The 22165-nt window shown below is 47.4% G+C and overlaps 1 protein-coding gene across 1 annotated transcript; it reads left to right on the forward strand.

Moving 5' to 3' along the window:
- Positions 1-1869: 1869 nt before the first annotated feature.
- Positions 1870-4873, forward strand: SKIDA1 (SKI/DACH domain containing 1). Its single transcript, XM_021696783.2, has one exon. It carries the CDS (start codon positions 1975-1977, stop codon positions 4717-4719), a length of 2745 nt encoding a protein of 914 aa, XP_021552458.2. The 5' UTR covers positions 1870-1974; the 3' UTR covers positions 4720-4873.
- Positions 4874-22165: the final 17292 nt, after the last annotated feature.

Genomic DNA, 22165 nt, shown 5'->3' on the forward strand with positions numbered 1-22165 from the left:
TCCTCTGTTTTTATCTTTTTCTTTCTTTCTTTCTTTTGAGCCATACCTGCTTGTGCTAGCCAGACCAGAGCAGGGGAAACTGGAACTTTTGAATGGGAAGGAAGAAATTATTGTACAATTCTTTTCTTGCAGGCTCAGAAATATCCGTTTATTCTTTTAACCACACGGATGTGTCTATTTTTGGAGGAACAAGGAAACATATAAAATGCCTGGGTTGCATTTATACTGTAGTTGCAAACACCGAACAGTTAAGAAGATTTTGCCAAATTTTGCAAAGGAGCCAACAAACTACCTTGGGATCCTGGTAATGCAGTTGGGAAGACCCTTGCTCTCATTTGGCAATATTTTGGATATCCTTGGAAATGATACCAAAATATGCTTTAACTCGACTAAGAAGAGGTTAAACAACATTGATATTCATCCAAAGTGATTTTTTTTTAAAGCAGATGCTTGGCTTTCATGGAGAAAATGGGAGTTGTGGAAGATTCATTTGAACTACCAACTGAAAGCATCATAGACCACTGAAATAGTCTGCGTCCTACATCAGCACTTTCTTTTCATCGTTATTACGTAAAACCTCTGGAAGCACCTTGGGCGTTTTACATTTTCTTTTCTTTGCTGCAGAAACAATCTGCTCCCTGGAATTCTGACCTGTCGTCAACAGGACCCAGGCAGACCGTGCTGGGGACTCTAGGACGATCCCGCCTCCAATCCAGCCTGGTTAATTGTGAAAAGTGTACACATTTCTGGCTTATCTATGCTTTGTTATGGGTCTGACGTGAAACTACCTCCTCCCCACCCCACCCCCCAGCAGAGAACCAAAATCCAGTCGAATTGTTACAGTGTTTCGGAGCTGGAGCCTTGAACTGCTTTCTTGGTCAAATAACTTTGTTTCTGGTTGTAAAAGGCATTTCAGGAAAAAAAAAAAAAAAAAGGAAAATCGAGAGAAATTCAAAACGTAAGTCTGTACTGGGGTGGTTCACTGCGCGGGTTTAACTTTGGAGCTCCCAGCCGGTCTCCCTCTCCACTCCCATAAGGGAAATACCAGGCTATTCTGCACATTTTCGCTTAAGCTCCATTTTCCAAAGGAAAAGGGGGTGGGGTATGTCTATTTAGGCTTGATAATGTTTTTAAAATGCTTTTCTTTGAAATGATAATAGCTGCAGCGGTAAAATGCAAATAAAGAAAAAAATAGGCAATATTCCTTTAAAGGCGAATATACAGGGATTTTTTTTTTTTTTTTTTTTTTTTTTTTTTAAGCGTACACACACTGGTTCAGATGAAGTCTGTGAGTCAGGCTGTTTCTGAGCTCCGATAGTTTAATGGAAAGATTTATATACCGACTGTATTATTTACTTTGGGAGGGGAGGTGGCAGTATAAGGGTATGCTAATTAGTGGGAGATTTTGGGGGGAAGGGGTGGAATATCAATTTTTATTGCATCACCTGTCAGGAGTGTCCAATCAGCGCTGGCTTTAGGGGAATTAATTGATGAAGGTGTCTCCGGACGAGCTCACTTCACTCTGTCATTTTATTTGTAGCTAAAGCAGCGGCGGGAATAGCAGCTGCATTTCTTTTCTCTTTCTCCCTTCACATTCCATTATCATAGTGCTCCAATGGAGAAGGAAGGAATAGAGGGGCCCAGGTACTGATCTGCATCGGGGACTTAGACCAACACACTGGCAGATCAGAAACCGGATGGTTTTTTCCCTCTTTTTAAAAAAATACGAAAACCAAAAAAAAAAGCAAGAATCAAGTCAGTGTAATTTCATGTTGTTTTTTTTTTTTTTTTTTTTCCAATAATTTCGCCTAGAGTTTGGCACTCCCTTCGCCGGGAATAACAGTCTTTGTTATTTTATTAGCAGGATGCCTTGAGACACACGCAGCATCTGGTGGAGGATTAACATACATACATGTGTATGTATGCGTCACGTATATATTTACTGCAAATGGTGGGGATCATTTAGTGCCCGAGATGGGAGACCTGAAGTCAGGTTTTGAAGAGGTGGATGGCGTGAGGCTCGGCTACCTCATCATTAAAGGAAAGCAAATGTTTGCCCTCTCCCAAGTCTTTACGGATCTGCTGAAAAACATCCCGAGGACGACCGTGCACAAGCGCATGGATCATTTGAAAGTGAAAAAGCACCACTGCGATCTGGAGGAGTTGAGGAAACTCAAGGCAATCAACAGCATCGCTTTCCACGCCGCCAAATGCACGCTCATCTCTCGGGAAGACGTGGAAGCTCTCTACACCTCCTGCAAAACCGAGCGTGTCCTCAAGACCAAGCGCAGGAGGGTCGGCCGGGCCCTGGCCACAAAGGCTCCGCCGCCAGAGCGCGCCGCCGCCGCCGCCAGCCCCCGCCCGGGTTTTTGGAAGGACAAGCACCAACTTTGGCGGGGCCTGAGCGGAGCCGCGCGGCCCCTGCCAATCAGCGCGCAGTCCCCGCGCCCCGGCGCCGCCGCCGCGCGCCCCGCCGCCCATCTACCTCAGATTTTTAGCAAATACCCGGGCTCGCACTATCCGGAAATCGTGCGCTCGCCTTGCAAACCCCCTCTAAACTATGAAACTGCCCCGCTCCAGGGAAACTACGTTGCTTTCCACTCGGACCCTGCTTATTTTCGGAGCCTGCTGTGCAGCAAGCACCCGGCCGCCGCCGCCGCCGCCGCCGCCGCCGCTGCCGCCGCCGCCGCCGCCGCCGCTGCCGCCTACTACCAGGCGTCGGCGGCCGGGCCCCAGCCCAAGGCGGCGGCGGGCGCGGGAGGCCCAGTGAGCCTGACCTACCGGTGCAAGCGCAAGCGCGGGGGCGCCAAGGACTGCCTGCTCGCGCCCCACGCCGGCGCCCGCCGCCTGCTGCTGCTGCCCAGGTCCTACAAAGCCAAGGCGGCGGCCGCGGCGGCGGCGGCAGCGGCGGCGGCGGCGGCCGCCGGGGCCACTTGCCTGGAGAGGTTTCATCTGGTTAACAGCTTCTGCACGCCTCCCCACCACCACCACCACCACCATCACCACCACCACCACCACCACCACCACCACCGGGCCCAGCAGCCGCCGCCGAATCACCACCCCCCACATCACCACCGGCCGCAGCCCCATCTCGGCAGCTTTCCCGAGAGTTGCAGCAGCGACTCGGAGTCCAGCTCCTACTCGGACCATGCAGCCAACGACTCAGATTTTGGCTCCAGTTTGTCCAGCTCCAGCAACTCGGTGTCCTCGGAGGAAGAAGAGGAGGAGGGAGAAGAGGAGGAGGAGGAGGAAGAGGAGGAGGAGGAGGAGGAGGAGGAGGGGGGCAGTGGGGCCTCGGATTCCAGCGAAGTCAGCTCGGAGGAGGAGGACTCGTCCACGGAGTCGGACTCCAGCTCCGGCTCCAGCCAAGTGTCAGTGCAGAGCATCCGTTTCAGACGCACCAGCTTCTGCAAGCCTCCCAGCGTGCAGGCGCAGGCCAACTTCTTGTACCATCTGGCCTCCGCAGCCGCTGCAACCAAACCCGCTGCTTTCGAGGATGCGGGCAGACTTCCCGACCTCAAGAGTAGTGTCAAAGCGGAGTCGCCGGAGGAGTGGAATCTGCAGAGCTGGGCCCCCAAAGCGTCTCCGGTGTACTGCCCGGCCGGCCTGGGGAGTTGTTTCACAGAGATAAGGAACGATAGGGTATCTGAGATTACATTCCCACACTCTGAAATTTCCAGTACTGTAAAGAGAACTGACCTGACAATTAACTGCCTGGAGGAGGGGGCCTCTTCACCTAGCCCAAAGACAAACAATGCATTTCCACAACAAAGAATACTCCGAGAGGCAAGGAAATGCCTACCAGCAAGTCCTACGGCACACTGTGCAGATAACAACACAATAGCTGCTAGGTTCTTAAATAATGATTCTTCAGGAGCGGCCTCAAATTCAGAGAAAGATTCCAAAATCCCTCATTGTGCTGAATTTGCTACGGATTTGTCCCCTTCACAAGCGGATTCTGCAGTGGATGCAGCAGCCGCAACTAAAGCTGAGACTCCCTGCATGAACACAGGAGACAAGACCTTGCTATTTCTGCACAATATTAAAATCAAAGTAGAAGACAGTAGTGCTAATGAAGAATATGAACCTGACCTTATTACAAATAAGCTTAAGTGCGAGTGCAATGATACAAAGGGTGAGTTTTACAGTGTGACTGAAAGTAAAGAGGAGGACGCCTTGTTAACCACAGCCAAGGAAGAAGGCTTTGCATGCCCTGAAAAAGAAACTCCTTCCTTAAATCCACTGGCTCAGAGTCAGGGCCTTTCATGCACTTTAGGTTCTCCAAAACCTGAGGATGGGGAATATAAATTTGGTGCCAGGGTGAGAAAAAATTACCGGACACTAGTACTGGGAAAGCGACCTGTACTTCAGACACCTCCAGTCAAACCAAATTTGAAATCAGCTAGAAGTCCTCGTCCTACAGGTAAAACTGAGACACATGAAGGAACACTGGATGATTTTACAGTTATAAACAGACGCAAAAAGGTAGCCAGCAATGTAGCATCAGCAGTGAAAAGGCCATTTAATTTCATGGCAAATTTTCCTTGTCCACCATCACTCATTATTGGGAAGGATGGGGATTTGTGGCCGGCGTATTCCTTAAACACCACTAAGGATTCCCAACCTCCTCACAAGGCCCATCCTATATGGAAATGGCAGCTGGGCGGTTCTGCAATACCTCTTCCACCTAGTCACAAATTCAGGAAATTTAATTCATAAAAGTGTTTTGGAAGATATTTTCTTGAACCCTATTACCTTCCTTTTGTTGTAAACTGCACAGGATGGTTTGTACAAGTCCATTAATGTGTTACACCCCTTTTGGAGCCCTGGTTTATCGCATTTTGAAGACAGAAATCGGATTACTTTTTTCCCATTGCGGGTTTTTTTTTGGGGGGGGGGAGTAGGATGGGGGCGGGGTGGGAGAAGGGTTGGTTTACATTCCACAGACTACTTCAGGCTAAAGACTCAAGTAAAACTCAGTTATTAAGGTAGAGCTGGAACACTTTACTGTTTCAAAGCTAATAATGCACCCGGTACCTCAATTCAACTGCTACAAATAAATGTCAAAAGGTTGAATAATAAATATTACAATGAGCCATTAAGTTTATGCACTAGATTTCAGACCTGAAAGTGTAACTGTTAATTCAGTGAAAGTTTGTTAGGTTACATGGTTACATAGTGAGGTAGAAAGAAGTTTCTGTGATCCCAAAATGTTCTTTTCTGGAGCTCTTGTTTGTGGGATATCTTTTCCTTTTCCTTCCCTCATTCCTTCTCCAAGAGTAGTTGCACTTAATTTTCCTTCCTTCTTTCCTTCCTTCCGTCCATCCTTCCTTCCTTTCTTTTTTTTTTTTTGAGTGGAAAGACTGGGGAGTCCTGCTTGAATGCTGGTAAAAGCTGCCTCGTATATACTGAGTAAAATAAATATGAGATTGCTTTTTTTTTTTTTCCGGTAAAGGGTGTGATTTTACTTCTACAGCTACTCCTTGCAATTGGAAAAGCCCTTTTTGTGTTCTCACCCAAAGGTTTTAAATAAGGTGACTCTTACTCACTATTGTCCTGCTTACCTTGTGGTCTGACTCCTCAAGTTTGACTCCTCAAACTTGCAAAACAAAGTAGTTCTCTTAATAGCAGGATATTTTATGGTCTGACTCCTCATAGTGACAAAGCAGTAAATACAACCAAGAAAAGTAAAATGGGTCAGAGTTGTAGGAGTATCCCAAATGAAAAATTACAGTTCTTTCAGGGCTCTTTGGTACCAGAACTCAGGCACTAGGATCTTACTACCTTTTACTTTTTCTGCATCTCTCTAAACTTCTGTTTTTAGACCATCCTGTGAATAAAGCAGGAGAGTTTCTACTGCAAGTGACAATCAGAGGTGACTATCTATATTTGCACTTAAAATCAAAGTAGTTCAACATGCAAATGGCTAGGGTCTAGCCCTTGGTAAGGGCCATGCTGGTGTACTATGTTGTGATGATGGAAGCAGTAAATCAAAATTATGGAAATTTGCACTGTTGAAAAGCATGCTTTAGCTTTATTTTCAATTAAAAACACTGTTTAAAATTCCTGGTTCCATACATTTCTACTTATTCCAGATTGAAGAACGGCTAACAGGAATGAATGGTTTTGTTGACATTTTCATTTGTAATGTTTTTGCCTGAAAGAAATGCATTTATTGGGTGTAGTGTTTTGTTGTAATACCATGTGATGAGGGCAGTCAGGTTCTGTGCAAAACACTGATTTCTTTCTAAATAACAACAAAACTTTACAAACTTGTTACAAATCAAGTGCAAAAGTTTCAGGTTTAAGAAAGTGAAGCAGAGATCAATTGCTATTTTAATGAAAGTTAAATCTAATAATATTTGGTCCACCTCCCTAAGTCTGTCCAATTAAATTGTATCTCAGATCTTTGCCACCATAAACCTAAGAAGTTGCATCTATAGATCATAAATCATAAAACAAAACAAAACATCAATAAGATGTTTACTGTGTGAATTTAGTCACTATCTCTCAAGGAAATTCAGTCTTTTTTTTTTTTTCTTCTGCCCTTATCCTAATTCCTACTCCCTTTGAAATTTTTCTTTTGTCTATACATGTTTCAGATAGATCTGGATGGTCTCAGCTCTAATTGCTGTATATGCTCTGTGGTTTTACTCTTACTGTAAAGGACAGAGGCTGAGAATACCTGCATCCAAATACATTTGGATGGAGTAAACAGAGGCTTTGAACTGCCTCCCTTCCTTTCCTTCTTGAATGTTGCCAGATGTAGGTTCACTGGATCCTTTTTTATTGGGATGATAGATATGGTCAAAGCAAAAATTGGGGGATGCTATCCTTGAATTCATGTTTGTGTATAATTCCAAAGACCAGTACAAGTTACAGTTAAAGCCCCCAGAAAGCTGAACAATTGGCTTCTCAGTCTGAGTTCTTTCCTCTTTGGAAGGCCATACAGAATTTGGGTGCAGTGATTTGTCCCGCAAAATCAATCTGTAAAAAGTGTGACACGCACACACTGGCAGTCTGTAATTTCTATTCTTTAATTACTGCTAAGTCAGGAGAGTTCAAAGTACGATGACTACTACATTTAGGCTAGTACTTTTCTTGCTGGCTATGGAATCATTGTTCCTATATTATAAACTGAGAATATATTTGAAGCCTACAGATCTTGGGTGTGGGAGGACTGCTAGATGGAATAAGCACAATTTAGAACAAATATACCCTATGGAATTTCTGACATAAAATATCGGCTTCCAGCTTTGACACTTGGTCTCCAGCCCTCAGAGAATCAATAGTTTCAGTTTATAGGAGCTGGAGAATGAGCAGCATGGAGGCCGAGGCATTCCAGAGTGATACTATCAAAAGGAAAGAAATTAAATAGTCAACACAAATTTCACCCCACAGTACTACAACAAGCCAGCCAACCACAGCAAAACCTGAGTTGGGGCTTCTGTTAGGAGAGTATAGCAAATAGTATTCAGTAACTTACAAATACAAGGTATTCTTTCAATTTCTGGTAGTCCCTTAGCTGTTTTCCCATTCTGCTGAGGGAATTATTCTCAGTACAGTTTATTTCATTTTGGTGGTTTTATGGCTAATGACCACATCTAGATTTTCTAAGATGCTATAAATGTCCCATTTGTTCAAAAAGTTAAGCCTAATTGAGAGAAAAAGTTACCTCCATTGATAGATTGCATTTTTACATTTAAATGTTTTCAGGTGATAGCATTTTTTTTTTAAAGGCATTACATGGTTCCAGAGTCACTTAGTCCTATGTCTAAAGCTCAACACTCACAAACAGAAGGAAAATACAGAAAAGGGCTCCTCCTCTGACTTTTTGGGGAAACAAGCTTATTTTTGGTCTCCTGTAACATAGTTTCCTGATAAGACTCTGAAATGAAGACTTAATTATTTTTTAAAAGAGATGTGTGTTCTCTGTCTTCCATAGTCAGGTTATCTGCCTTCTTAGAAAATGCAGCTTGCTCTTTTTCAACTATTTACTTTTTAAAGTGGGTGTTCTTTTCTACTGGCTTACTTGATTACAGTGCAGTAATCTCAATAATGGTTGTTTATTTTAAAATCAACAACAAGGAGCCACCACTAAACAGCAATATCACAAACTAGATGGGCTGGTGTGTGTATTTTTATCTTATCTGTGTCTGGGTGACTTTCAGTGGTCTAGAAATTTTTCAAAGTTCCGGTCACAAGAATTGGAAGTTCCTGCCTGATAGGAGAATGATAGTTTTGTTTGAATGCAGGAAAAGATATAGACTAATTCCTCAAAAGCATTTTTTTTCCTTTCAGAGAAAACAAAAACAAAAATCCTCCAGGGTAAAAAGCAAAAACAAAACCCTCACATTTAAAAAAATAAAGCATTAGTATCTACAAAAGATAGAAAATGTGAGTTTTGCTTCACCTTGAAAATAACTTCCTGCTGATAAAGGATGTGAAAAGGGAGTTTCCTAGAGCCAAACTAGGGGGGACAAATTAAAGGCTCCCCATCAACTAACCTCAGGAAATTGACAAGGAGGAACAGGGCATCCACCTTAGGGAGTCCCCTGGTCACCCAGGTCTTCCCTAGGACTTTGCCCTGCCCTGGAAGAAAGAAGTATTTTTAATGCTAGCTTTGGTTTTGGTTTGCTCTCTAGGCCAAAGGGTATTTTTGCAAACTAGCCTGGGGGGTAGGGACGTGGGGAAGATCTAGGAGGTTGGGGGAGGGCTGCATTTTACCTGTTTGGCAGGCCCTCTTTTGCAAAAAAAAAAAGGAGGGGGCCCAGCTATCATTCTTTGCCCATGCCCTAGGCCCCCGCTCTTCTCTCGCTCCTTTTCAAACTGTGGCGGCCTCACAAGCTCCTACTTTAAAAGGCCTGAGATGTTTTGCATGAAGCCCTCACAATAGGGGTTGAGGGAATTGACAGTTTCAAAAACAAGGCGTTCAGTCCTTTCCAGCTGCCGGGCCCGCTCTCTCGCACCAACTCCTCGTTCCTCTCTGCTGGTGGCGTCCTCCGGAGCGAGCTACCTTCCCCCACCCCGCCAGCCTGCATTCCCGCCGGCCCCACCCCGCCCCCGGGCTGTGTTTGTAAACAGGGGTCAGTGTCCAGGGGCTGCGGGCGCGGGGCTTGGGACTGGCGGGCTGGTAGGGAAGGCAGGGGACGGCTGAGCCGGCGAAGGGCCGGCCCCGGGGGGACTTAGGGGTTTCGGGGTCCCTTTCCCCCTCGTTTTCCACCTAGGTGCCAAACTCTGGCCCCCGTGCTGATCCAGGGCAGCTCTTAGCTCCCTGGCCTGGGCCACCAGCCCCAGAAAGATGTTTAAATGCCGCCATTTTGCATGGTGGCAAACAAATTTCTTTGTGACTTTTTTTCCCCGCCCAGATCTTGCTCTCCTCTGAATTTGTCACCTACTGGCTCCCCGGGGCGGAAGAGCCAGTACCCCGGTGCGCACGGCCCCCAGCTCCTCTCCACGCAACCTCATGTCCCAGTGGCCTCAAGGCCAGGCCCACCGGGAGCAGGGGCGACGGGGCGCGCGGCCGGTCCTCAGGGACTGGACCGCCTCCGCTCACTTTGCGCTCCTTTTGTGTGTTCTGAAGTCACCTCCCACCCCGGCACACGCACACACTGCCTAGCCATTTCTCACCTTCTCGCCCAGGCCTCATCTCTCTGTCCCAGGCAAATGGGGCCCAGCTTTTTTTGCTTTGGGCGGAGGGCTGGCCAAGGTCTCCAAAACGCGTGTGTGGAACGCAAGTGGCAAAGAGATGAGGCTTCACACTGGGCCAGCCAGCATGGCTGTGAACGCCTTCTGGGAAGTGGCCCAAGACCTGCGGCCGGGACTCTGGGGAGGGCTCGGGTGCGCAGGCGAGGGCCCTACAGAAATCCCAAAGAGGGGGAAAATGGGATGGGGGCAAAGCTTGCTTTCTTTGGCGCCGTGGTGCCTGTCCTTGGAACCTCAGTGCCCCTGAAAGTGGAATGATGACCTGGAAACGGGAAACGTGAGACAGTGACCTGGAAAACCACCCTTGGTTGGGGAGGTTGGAGTGCAGCAGTTGCAAACAAAGCTGCTCCTAGAGAAGAGGGGTAACAGAGGTGCACCGCAGATAGGTCACGGGAAAGTGCAACAAGCTTGTTTTCCCGGGTGTTTAAAATGCAGCCCCAGTTGTAAAGTGTGTGAAATTACGCACTGGTCTCTTAAAGAGTGCCTAATTTATAGTAAATAGCAAGGTCTTTGTAAATGGCTTTATTATGTTGTTGCTTGTTAATTGTTGAGAAAATCCCCATTGTTGAGTGTGAAAGGCTTTATGAGCTAACCTGGTCCTCGGCGCAATCAGAGGGCAGTAAATGGCCGCTCAGCCTCCGAGGCCCCGCGCGGAAGCGGACGCGGGCCGAGAGGGCCCGGGCGACCTCTGGAGACGGCGACTCGGCCTGCGAAGCAAGTGGCGAGGGTTTCCAGGCTTTAATTAATAAGAAGGCGTGTTTTGAACTCGCGGGCCCCCAAGAGCAGCTTGCTAAGTGGGACGAGGAGAATCGGGAGCGCCAGGGCGACCGAGGCGGCGAGGGTCGCGGGGAGGCGGAGCGGGGCCGGGCGCCCCTCTCCGGTCCCACCGCCTCGGCCACACGCCGGCCGGCCCGGGCGCCGGCTCCAGCCGCGCTGGGGTGGAACTGGAGCTTGGCCATTGTCTCCAGTTCTCCAGCCGCGTGGAGCGTGGGCTCAGGCCGGTTTGGCCAAGCCTGCCGAGCGCCCGAAGAAGCCAGGTCGGGGGACCGGAGGGGCTCCGGGCCGAGCAGCCCCCGAAGGGGAGCTCCAGACCCCCGCCTGCGCCTCTTCGTCTTTTGTTTAAAAGCTGTGTCTCTCCCTCCCTCTTTTTTCCCTTCTCTCTCACGCGCGATCTCTCTCTCTCCCTCTCTCTCTCTCACCTGAAATGGGCTCAGAAGACTGGAGAAATCGGAGGAAAGGCTTTTGGGTGTGTGTGTGTGTGTCTATGTCTGTGTGTGTCTGTGTGCGCGCGCGCGCGCGCGCGTGTGTGTGTGTGTGTGTGAGAGAGAGAGAGAGAGAGAGAGAGAGAGAGAGAGACAAGGAAAAGGATTTCTTCTTTAGTCTAGGATAAGACATTCTTATCTCCTTTTCCTATCTTTTCCAGTTCTCTTTCCAGTCAGTTGGGACCCAGGAAGGGTCTGGGCCAAACCAGGCAGGCGCTGGGTTCATTTGATTAACTTCGAGGCGAGGCCCCCGCCGGGCCCCGCGGGCCTGGAGAGGGCAGGCGGAGAGCGCCTCCCTGGGCTCGGCCCCGCGGCCTTCCCAGGACTTAAGACCCGGTGGATCGGGGGGAAAAGCAGCCGCAGCAGCCTCTCTGCAGCCTTTGAGCTCTGGCAGTGCAGCTAGAAGGAAGAGAATTTCTTCGTGAGCCTCCGTTTCGGGGCTGGGGGTGGGGGGTGGGGGGTGGGGGAAGCCTGGGTTAGGTGGACTGTACGAAAGGGTTTGGACATTAGCAAATGCAAATCACAAGGAAATGTTAATTCCAGTCAGAAAAACCTGTATCTTCCCTATCTTCCTGGCCTTCTAAGATGGCCCTCCGCTTGCGCACACTCGCTTCCTCACCAAATTAGCTATTACGTGAAATCCCCCTGGGTTTAAAGCACTTGTTTCGCGGATTCGCGTACAACCCATATTAACTATGCACTTTCTGCTATTCCTCTTGTGACTGTCCCTGCCTCTTCCTTCTTTGAGGCGCGTGTATGATGCATTTTATTTTAGCCCAATCGATGCGTGCAAATACTGGGATAACACTACCCACACTTCTGCGATGAAGGCTGTTTTCAAAATTGAGTTTAGGGATCAGTACTAAGTAGAAAAGCTCCAAATTGCACGAATTCACCGAATTCAAGCCTTGGGCTCCCAAGCCCCTTTCCTGGCTGATTGACGCCCTCGTGGGCAGTCACTGTGGTTCCACTGTTCCTGCTTCTCAAAACAGGATGTTTTCATCATGTGTATTTGGCTTTCCCTAAAGATCACTCCAGTTTGTTTGGAAAAACACGACCCCAAAACGTGTGGAGTTAAACCCCAGTCAATGGCTTCCATGCGGGGCTCCTCTCGTACTTGCACTGCTGACTGCCATTCCTCCCCCTCCTCCCTTTCTAGGACCTAGCAGCAGCACCTAAAATTGCCATAGTGGGTGCTCGGAAAAACTTTGCCCAGTTGCGTGAATGTTTTGCTGGTGGGGAGCAGCCCTCTCCTGGACACTACTTGACTCCCACCACTTCTTCGCCCAGAGCCGGGCTGTTTGGCCCCGCAAGCTCTCTATTCTTCCGCGGCTGCCGCCATGGCTGTGGGACCGACTGGTGTCTAACTGCGGGAAGGGCAGTAGTTGTCCCCTTGCAAGGGACGGTAAGGCCAGAGAGGTGGAGGGAGAGAGATTTCAAAAAAGAATTAGGAGAGGCTACTGCCAGCAGGTGTGTGTGTGTGTGTGTGTGTGTGTGTGTGTTCAGGTAGTCTGAAAAGAACATCTACAGGAGAAACAGGGCAAGTACTTAGGATGCTAGGGTATCCCTATGCCTTAGCTCCTGCTGTTGGGATCGTCCTTTACTTGAGAGACTAGAGCAAGACAGAAGGAGGTGGAGAGAGAGTGGCAGGCAGCCTAGAGGCTCTCCAGTAAGATCCAGTTATTCATCTAATCAGTGCCATCAATACGTCTGTGTTTGACCCTTTTGGATGGAAGAGGCTTAGCAGTCAATAGACTTAGACCCTAAAATATTGCCAGTCTAGCAGACAGCAACTGCTCACAGGTCTGCAAGGCCCCTCCCTGGCCAGGATGCTCAGAAGGAAGTGGAGAGAAACAGAAGGGAAACTGTCTGAGTCCCTGCCTGCCCTCTTCCCCAAGCTATCAAAACAAACAGACAGACAGACAAACTCAGATCTCCTGGAGACTGGGCTACTGGACAAGCACATGTTGGGCACCAAAATTGGAATATAATTTCCATTGTTATTGCTTGCCCTCTTTCACATCAGTTTAAGTCAGCTCCAGGAACAACACAATACTTGTGATAAGTGATGAGCAATAGAGAGGAAAAACAGTATAGAAGAGAGACTGCACTAAGGTTAGGCAACAGCCTTCCTTCTTTCCTGTGAAAGTTAGAAACGACACAAACCTGTAAGAGATCTTAAAGCCACCCCTTGGTCAGTAGGTTAGGCTTTCTGTCCCTGAAATGACTGGAAAGGACCTAGATTCTTGGATCTCTCAGGAATAAAGGCACATTTTACATTCATTTTCCCCCATGTCTCTCTCACCCTCTCTCTTTTTCCCTTCCGTTCAAATGAATACCCTGATTGTCCGTGGGGGCAAATGTGGAAGACTAGTTTTCTGTCTCTACATTGGACCCAAATAGGCAGACCAGTGGATGGTTAAGCTTTCAAATGCCTGGATATTACATCCATTCAAAGTAAAACCTCCCTGATAGAGTAGAAAGGCCATGACCAGGTTTATTTACCTTTTCCCTTTTTCTTCTCTTTTCCCACCTTCTCAGCTTTTCCTTTTCTTCCCTGCCTCCTACCTAACCGTTGCACCCAATAGTTAGCAATACTTTCTCCAGAGGTGGAAGGAGGGTAAGATTTGGCCTTAAACCAGTGCTGATAGAGGAAGCATGGGAGCCTGAAGTGACCCTGAGCCTCCTTGCTGGGTGAGAGGCCAGGGCTTTCCAGCCTCTTGTCCTGCATGTGCTGAGCTATTCCTGTTAGGCCATAAAAAATGGAGTGTATCTCAACACCAGGAGAGCTCAACTCCATAAACACATGGCTATGGTTCTAACATGTAGTACATTGCCAGATGCAAATGCAGAGATGCTTTTAATTTTGTTCCAAGTGTTATACATCATGTGGCAAATTGGTCTTCAAAAAGCCAATTTTGATATTTTCTGTTAATAATAAAGATTTTTTAAAAGAACAACCTTAAACATATATGATTGAGAATTAAAAGGGTGTACATCACTCCCACCAGAGTGTTTCTCATCTGAATTTAAAAAGAGAGATAGTACTTTTTTCCCTCTTCTAAAAGAGGAACATTTTTAAGTAGAAGAACTTGGTTAACATTTGGATTGTCCAATTGTTTTTGCTGCTCATGTCATTTTAAGAAAATAAAAATATTTAAATCTTTGTGTGTTTTTTAAAAAAATCCTTTTACATCTTTATGTATTGTAAATTTAAAAGTCAATTAGGAAATCAGTTTTACACTCCTGCCATCTTCTATAGAAAAATGACCTCAGAAACATGGTTCCCCTAAAATATAAAAACTTCATATTATCTTATACAATTTCAGCCTGCTATTTGTAACTTAATGTTACTATTAAATGGGAGGAAAATGGAACTTATTTTGTATAAATTAAATGGGAGGAAAATAAAACTAATTTGTAGATTTAGGGAGGTTGCCAGTCTTTCTAAAATCTTGTCCTTTGTATCAATCTCTAGCTGGTTTATCTGAATAGGATCTGATCCTACATAACATGGGGACTACCTATGATATTCTGACACAATGGAAGATTTCTAGATGAATTGAAGCAACCGGATTGTGAATTTCCTATCTCTTACTGTTTTGAACCAATACTTTAGTGTATACTCCAACGTTGATTTCAAATGTGATCTCCTTCAAGGAAAAAAGTGCAGAAATAATTAAGGAAAAAAAAAACCCACAGGAAATCTTTTATAAATAGTCTTAGGACCATTGATCCCTGTTACCTGCTATAATGTGAATGGAATCATTATGGCTGTTCCATTGACACAGTTTCTTCATTCAGGATTCTGGCCAAAGGAATAGCATGTCAATGTGTAAAATTCTAGCCAAAGATAAGCCATTACAATGGAAATCGCGATGTGCAAAGTCTCATTGAAGCCAATGAAATTGAGTGTAATATCCATACTGCATTCTCATCTGCTTGCCCCAGGATTTAGTATGCGGCTCTGCATTGAAATGAGATTATGCATATAAAATGCCAATATAGAATACAATGCCCAATAAAACATTAGAAAAGCAACTTACAGCCCAAGTACAAGGGCTTTACTTAAATTTGAACTTCACGTGCAAAATAAAGCACAGCACCATCGAAACACTAAATCTACAAAATGTCCTCACTCTGGTTTTTCATGCTTCTTTCTGCATGATTCCCCCACATCCCCTCTTATCCAAACACAATTCTTTTAAGGGCACTCTTCAAATCATCTAACAAGTCCCAAAGGGTATTCCAGGAGTCTCTTAAAGTGTCTTTCTAAATTAAAAGGCCCCAAACAATTTAGGTGCATTTTTGAACCAAAAATATCAGAAAGTATTTGGACTTGCAAACCTATGGGTGTGTATAAAGAAGAAAGGGACCAAAGAGAAAAACACCCCCACAGTGGATTACAAGGTTATGGGACAGGTCACTAGGAAAGGGAAATAAAACTGAACATTAGGTTGGGCTTGTAAATTATGCACCTTTCAGGGAAAGCGGTTTTAAGGTCTCTTCACTCAAGGATTCCCTCCCCCCACAACCATTTTGCTATTAATTCTTAACTCTTGGTAGGCAGGTCTTTAATGAGGTTGTTTGTGGCAGGTTAATTTTCTCCAATCTACTGAGCTCCTCATTTTCCCTTTTAAGTGCAGTGCTGCCTAGAGCTTTCAGTACTTTCCATACCAGAAAACAAAATACACGTGAAGTTGCCGGGCTGGGCTGAGAATTAAAGGCTTTATGTGGACAGAAAAACAGAGGGCCTGGACAGATGGGAGTGGGAGGGTAGCAACCCGGCTGAGGTGAGGGCATGGGGGAGAGAGAATTCAGTCTTAGGAGAGCAATGACCCTGGGAGTGTTATATATTAAATATTGCAGCGATCGATTTCAATACCCCAAGTGGACACGGGAATAAAAATTCACCAACGAGCTGAAGTGATTAGGAATGCTTTGTTGCGAAGGGGGGAAAAAATGTGATTTTCTTCAGATCCTTTTTGTTCAGGTTAGAAGAGGCCTAGACAATCCAAGTCTAAGTCTGGACTCTCGGTTTGGGATATAACTCGAAAGGCTAGTCATATCGCAGTGGTGCTTCTGCATAGTGAAAAGATGGGCCTTTGTACTAAGGAGGATTAAATATCAACCACGATTATGACGGGTCACTCTAGGAGCCTTTTTCCCAAGTCAGAGAAGAGTACATCTTGGAAGGGGCTGCTCCTTTGCTGTGTATTAGTCTTTGTTTCAGCTCTGGGACAAAGCAGTCACTTTTGCCCAGTTCTTGTTTCATTAAAATCCAGGGGAAAATGCACAATATGGTTTACAGAAGGTGGCTTCACAATAGCAGGACATAAAACATCCTTTGGTGCTATGTAGGGGAGAAATATTTTTACAATGCCATTCCTTGGTCGAGAGTATGAAACCGTCGTATCTGCATTCACCAATACCCACTGCCTCACATTATTTCATGAGCGGTTTCAGAATCGGTGGGGTTTGCTGTTCTTCTTTCCTCCCGAATCTTGCTCGTAGACATTCATGCTATGAACGGCGTTTCTCTCAGTCCAGGAATCTGCTTAGGGATCTGGGGTAGTTACTGCAGAGGCAGCTTGGAGTGGTGGGGGACTGTTTCCAGTCCCAGCCTAATGGGCAAGGCCTGGGCTCTTCACACTGGGGATACCGAGTCTGCTGCTAGAGACACACTGCTGGATGCCTGCATGGGACTGCCTGAGGCCTCCTCCTCCAGTGTGGTCGCCACCAATGCGGGGAAGAAATGCAGCATCGTACAAAGGGTTTCTTTAATGAGGATGAGTTCCTCAGAGCAACTGGGGGTTGCGGCTGCTGCCCAGGCCTCTCTTGCCCTCTGCCAGATCTTTCCCTACCCATTGTCTCCTTCCTTATATACTAGGCCGGGGTTGGAAACAGCATCCCCCCCTACGCCCACCTCCACCGTCTTAACCCAGAGGCTGATTTCTGTTTTGCCCTGGCAGCTGAGGGAGGACGGACCGGAAGGTCTGAGGAGGAATCTCGGAGTCAGGCAAAAGTAAACATATGTGTGTATATCTAGAATGCCCCCTCCATTCTCTGCCATCAGCCTTCCAGTCTTTTCCAGTCTCCTCCCATCCCAGTTATCACTCATCGTGACTAGCCGCCACTTTGGGGCACAGTCCTAGGGACGAGCTTCATTTCTGTGGGAAGATCTTACCAGGGAATGTTCAAGGCAGGAGATGGAACCCTAAGCCTCCCTGTTCCCTTTGAATCTAATTTGGGCCGACCAGGGCCTGGGTAAGGCTGGAGGCTGCTTGTGCACCAGAGCTCTTAGGCTCCTGGGGCCCTTACGCTCCCGGGCTTTCTGTGGAATGATGACTGGCTACAGGGAGGCCGTTCTGCCCTACAGAGCTGTTTATCTCCCTAAACCTACAAGGCTCCTTCCTCTCTTCAGGTTGGGGAGAGAGATGGGTCCAGGAGCAAAATATCACTTGAAAAAGTTACTTTGAGAAGTTAGAGTTATGGAACCCAGTTATCTCTTTTCTTGAGTGTGGGAAAGGCTCAGCAGCGATTTGGACAAGAAAGGAATTGCTCTGTTTTTGCTATGCCCCCCCCCCCCCCCCCGCTTTGGACTTTTATTCTGCATTCTGCATCTCCCTGACTTTTGTCTTACTCTTCCCCTTCTGATTCTCCCTGTCTTTCTCCTCAAGTCACGTCAGGAAGAACAAACAGGTTGAAAGCATCAGTGGACTTATACTGTGAGGGACTGCTGAGGCCGAAATGAGGCCTGGCTGTGTCTGGGCAGGTGGCTCGGAGTGCAGAGATTCTTGTGTGACTGAGGGGTAATTTGCAGAGAAGGAATCTCCTGGGGGAAAGATGCAGGTGGGGACTCTGTCTCAGGTCACTGGGGAGCAGGTTCTGCGTCCAGAGCCTAAGCTCTGGGATCCTGAAAGCCTTCCTTGCTGTGGGGTACCTGTTGCATGAAGCTGCTTGGGGAGCTTTTGGGCCCCCGCCCTATTGTAAGTCTTGGGGGTTAGGTCTGGCTTCCCCTGGGGCTGCTGGATTCACCTGTCACTACGCTCACTGCCCAGGGACCCTGACAAACCTCCACAATGTGGGCCTGAAAAAGGGCGCTTAAGGTTCACTGATCTGTGTGTAGAACTTTGCAAAACTGCAAATAAGCGAGAAAATTTGTCTATTCTTGTGAAGGGAAATACAAGTTTGCACTTAACGTGGAAGCCTGAGAAAAAGGCGGGGGGGGGGGGACTTCTGGCCAACAGCCCCACTGTAATCTCCAGAACAATTTCATTTCCTCTGCAGCACCCTGGCTACCCTAGCTGAGGCCTTGGAAAGGTCAGGGAAGAGATGGAGCTTAAAAGCGGGGGTGGGGAAGAAAAGCGGTGGTTTAGGCCCTTGGCAAGGTCGCAGGTGAGGGCCAGGCCGGATGGCGAGGAGGGGACTGACAGGATGGAAGGCCACAGAACAGGAGGAGGGGCAGAGCCACGTCTTTTGAAAGGTTTTGGTGTTTTTCTGAGGAATTCGCACGGCCCGCCTCTGGGACAGCTTGCTGGCGCTCTCCCCCGCCCCTTCTTGCAGAGCAGGTCGCAGGGAGCTCGGGTTTCGGCGAGGCCGGGTGCCGCCAGGCCGCCCGCGCTCCGCCAGCCTCGCCGCACAGGCCTTTCCCGCTTGCTGAGAAAGGGAAAAGCGCACGCCCGGGGGCTCGCGGGCGGGGAGCCGGTTTGTGCGGAGGGAGAGCCGCTCCTCCGCGGGAGCCAAGCCGCCGCCGCCTGCCAGCTCCATAAACCCGGCCCGGCTGCGCGGGCGGGAGAGGGTGCTCCCGGGAAGTGGCTCCCGCGAGGGGCGGCCGAGCTCCCCCGTCGTGGCGCCGTTGCTGGGAACCCGCGGGCTGCACAGAGAAACAGGCCCCGGGGAGCTTGTCTTCTCCCTTCCAAAGGGGAGGTTGGAACTTTTGAACCCTTTACTTTAAAGTGATTGATCGTGTCCCACCAGAGAGCGGCTCCACCCCCTGTCCCCACCTCCGCCGCCTTCCCTGGTCACTTCGGCTCTAAGTGGGCGCGGAGACCGCGCGGGGCGCGAGGGTTGGTGCATTTGGAGACGTGTGCAGCAAAGGCGAGCATTTGAGTATGCAGGCACGTCAAGCAGCCAGAGCTGCTGTTGCGATTCTGGGTGAATCCCTCGTGAGAACCCACAACGGGAGGGTTGGTTCGTGCCTCCTTCCCCGCAGCTCTCTAAGTGAAAGACGCAAACGACAGCTTTTCCCATGAAACCGGCCCTCCACGCCGGCCTCCCTACGAGGACGTCCTCGCAGGAGCCGGGCTCCGCACTGGCAACCTTCAGGGAACTCTGGATGAAGGCTCAAGTCCTCCACGAGTTAGGTTGATTATTAATTTGGGCTGTTCGGAGCGAGTAACAACACTTAACGTCTTTGGCTTTGGGGACGGTCCCGAAGCTGAGACCCAAGCACAGATGCCCCCAGGGCTGCGGATGGGAAATGCGAGTTGCGGAGACTCCCGGACGTGTCTGAGTGGGCTGGGTAGAGCTCCCGGGCAAAGGTTGGCTCTTCCTCGGCCCCAAATAAATTCTTGGTTAACTAGTGCAGTCTAAATACATTAGTATTACTAAATGGGGTAAAATAGACGGGGTTGAAAGTGAGGGCATGTCAACCGGACCCAGACCGGGTCATACTTCTCCTCCGGTGACAAGTCAGGGTGCTTCCAACACGAAAATAGAAATGTAACATTCAATTGGACGAATTAATTTTTGACGGATTTACGGTATGATTTTCTTTCAAGCGGTATTCATTGGTTCTTTCGATCCGTAGTGCGGTCCAAAGACAGAAATATAAACAAGCACTCTCTGCTTTGCGGAAACCCCTTAACAGTATCTCCCAAAGAAAGATCAAGACACTTTGTGAATTTTCCCCAGATAATGCCTCATATTCCGAATGACTGATCAGAGAACTCCGGTATTGTTAAATAAAATGAGAGGAAGGCGAGTGACGTGGGAGTCGAACAATGGCATTTCTGAATCAGTTTGCTTGATTGACATTTGGGAGCTTCATGACCCCAGGGAATAGGACTCATTACAGTGAATACACCAAAACATCAACCAAGATTAGAACTCTAGATCCTGTTTTAATCCCATTTCAGTCTAAATTATAGTGGGAAAATATAAAATCCAAGAGGAGAGAATTACTCCATCATATATTGACCTAAAGTCTTAATTGTTCAAAGGGGGAAATAAAAGTGGAAAACCGATACACTTCTCAAGACTTTAGAAACAGCACTGACAATTAGGTCAAGTGTAAAGGTTTGGTAGGGTAGACACTAAAAATATTTATGTGGTATAAAATATACTTATTTGGAGAGACATCCTGAAGAAATACAGAGGGAGCTTTTTTGCATGTATGAGAAAAATATAATCCTCCTCCACTGGGTAAAAAAGAGGATCACCAGCAAATTGATGCTGAGAAGTAATTAGATATCTTAAAGGCGGAGTCTAAATTTCCATTATTATTTGGAAGACTTCTCTATTTCTTGGGAGAGGAATTTTTTTTTTTTTTTAATGATGAAAGTTGTGTAAATTTAACCCAGGAAACTGTTGAGAGCAGATCTTCAATTCAGGTTGGAGAAACAGAATGTGTGTGAGCAGTCTATTTTTAACCACAGAAAAGTGTGAGATACTGTGGGCTGTGTTAGATGGGAGTATAATCTATGGCAACTTCACTATACAAAATTTTTTGATTCTTCATTGGAACTTATCCTCAATTCTCAGGAACTTGAAAAACTGGAAATCTTAATTAATATATATTAAATCGAACCAATAGCGCACAGAAGGACAAAGCTGTGGTAAAACATACTATAGTTATATTCTATTTTTTAGTAGGCAAATTACAGCAAAGGGGAATGTAACAGGAAGATATAAAAATAGAGCATATATATGTTATAAGTAATGGAACAGAAAGGGTTGCTGCACAATATAGCTTCACATCTTATATTTTGATGGGTAGATTTTAATGAGAAGCCTCTGTGTTGCATGGGAACTGGGAATCATAGAAATTATTTATGCAGCAAGAAGGAACGAAAATTAATTATTAGGAGCTCAGTAATCACCAAATAAACTCTGAGCTTTGAGGTTAAAAATAGACGACTATCTTCATGTTCAATTATACAGTATCAATTACTAATACAACTGATGTTTCAGCGTCTCAGTGAGACCAGATACCATCTTCTATGGAGATATCTTGGTATTAATTAATGACTGCTTTATTCTCATTATTCACAAGGAAAAATAGGGGTCGTGTCACATTAAAATTAAGATTATCTTCGTTTATCTGGGCTCTTAAACAAAGATCATTCAAAGTAATTATATTTTGAATTAACAGAGGTAGGCAATTTATCTGGTTATTTTTTGTTCAAAGACAGAAAATAAAGATCAGAAATAAGCAAAGTTTCATTCTGAAGATAGAAAGAACCAAACAAACATGTCTTGACTTTTGCAATATTTCCCTTGCTAAAGGGGAAATGAGGGAACTATAAAAGACGTGACTTTGCAAAGTCAAGTCCTTTTTAAAAGACTCGGATCGAAATTCTTGCTATGCAACAAGGATTCAGGTTTGATTAATTTTCTGCAAGCGACGTGACAGCGGTGTTTTAAAAGATTAATTAAAATTGAAGTGATACGGAGCAGGAATTCAACCTGCAGAGGCGTCCCTGGCGCCTTGGGGGGCTTTGCAAGCGAGTTCCAAGCCCAAACTGCGGGCTTTCCCGAGCCTGGGACGCAACTCCCAGTCTCCTGGAGAGGAACGCGGAATTTGGCAGGGCGCCCGCCTGGCCGCCTGGCATCCCGAGCTGGCCGCCAGCTCTCGGGGGTGGGGACGGGGTGTGTCCCGGGGAACCCGCTGCCGAGAGAACTGCTGGCGCGGCTCTCGAAGAGCCAGTGAGGTCCAGGGTCACGCCAGAGGCCGAAGGGGACTCCAGGAAGCCCGGAGCTGATGGCCCCTGGCCGCGTCCACTTCTGGGGGGAGAGAAAGGGGGGAAACACCTATTTTGTGCCCCCACTCCTCCGGAGCCCCCTCCACGGTCGCGAGCGTGCGGGGTGCGTAGATGGCTCTCTGAGAAGGCGCATCCCCAGAGCCTAGGGCGTGCAGCGCTCGGCCGCTGGGCTGCAGCCGCCCGGGACCGGGGCGTGGGCCTGCCCCGGCAGTC

This window comes from Neomonachus schauinslandi, chromosome 5 (genome assembly GCF_002201575.2).
Source record: "Neomonachus schauinslandi chromosome 5, ASM220157v2, whole genome shotgun sequence".
Taxonomy (NCBI): domain Eukaryota; kingdom Metazoa; phylum Chordata; class Mammalia; order Carnivora; family Phocidae; genus Neomonachus; species Neomonachus schauinslandi.

Excerpts from the sequence above, each read along its gene's own strand:
- SKIDA1 (XM_021696783.2), top strand. The coding sequence starts at position 1,975 with ATGGGAGACCTGAAGTCAGGTTTTGAAGAGGTGGATGGCGTGAGGCTC.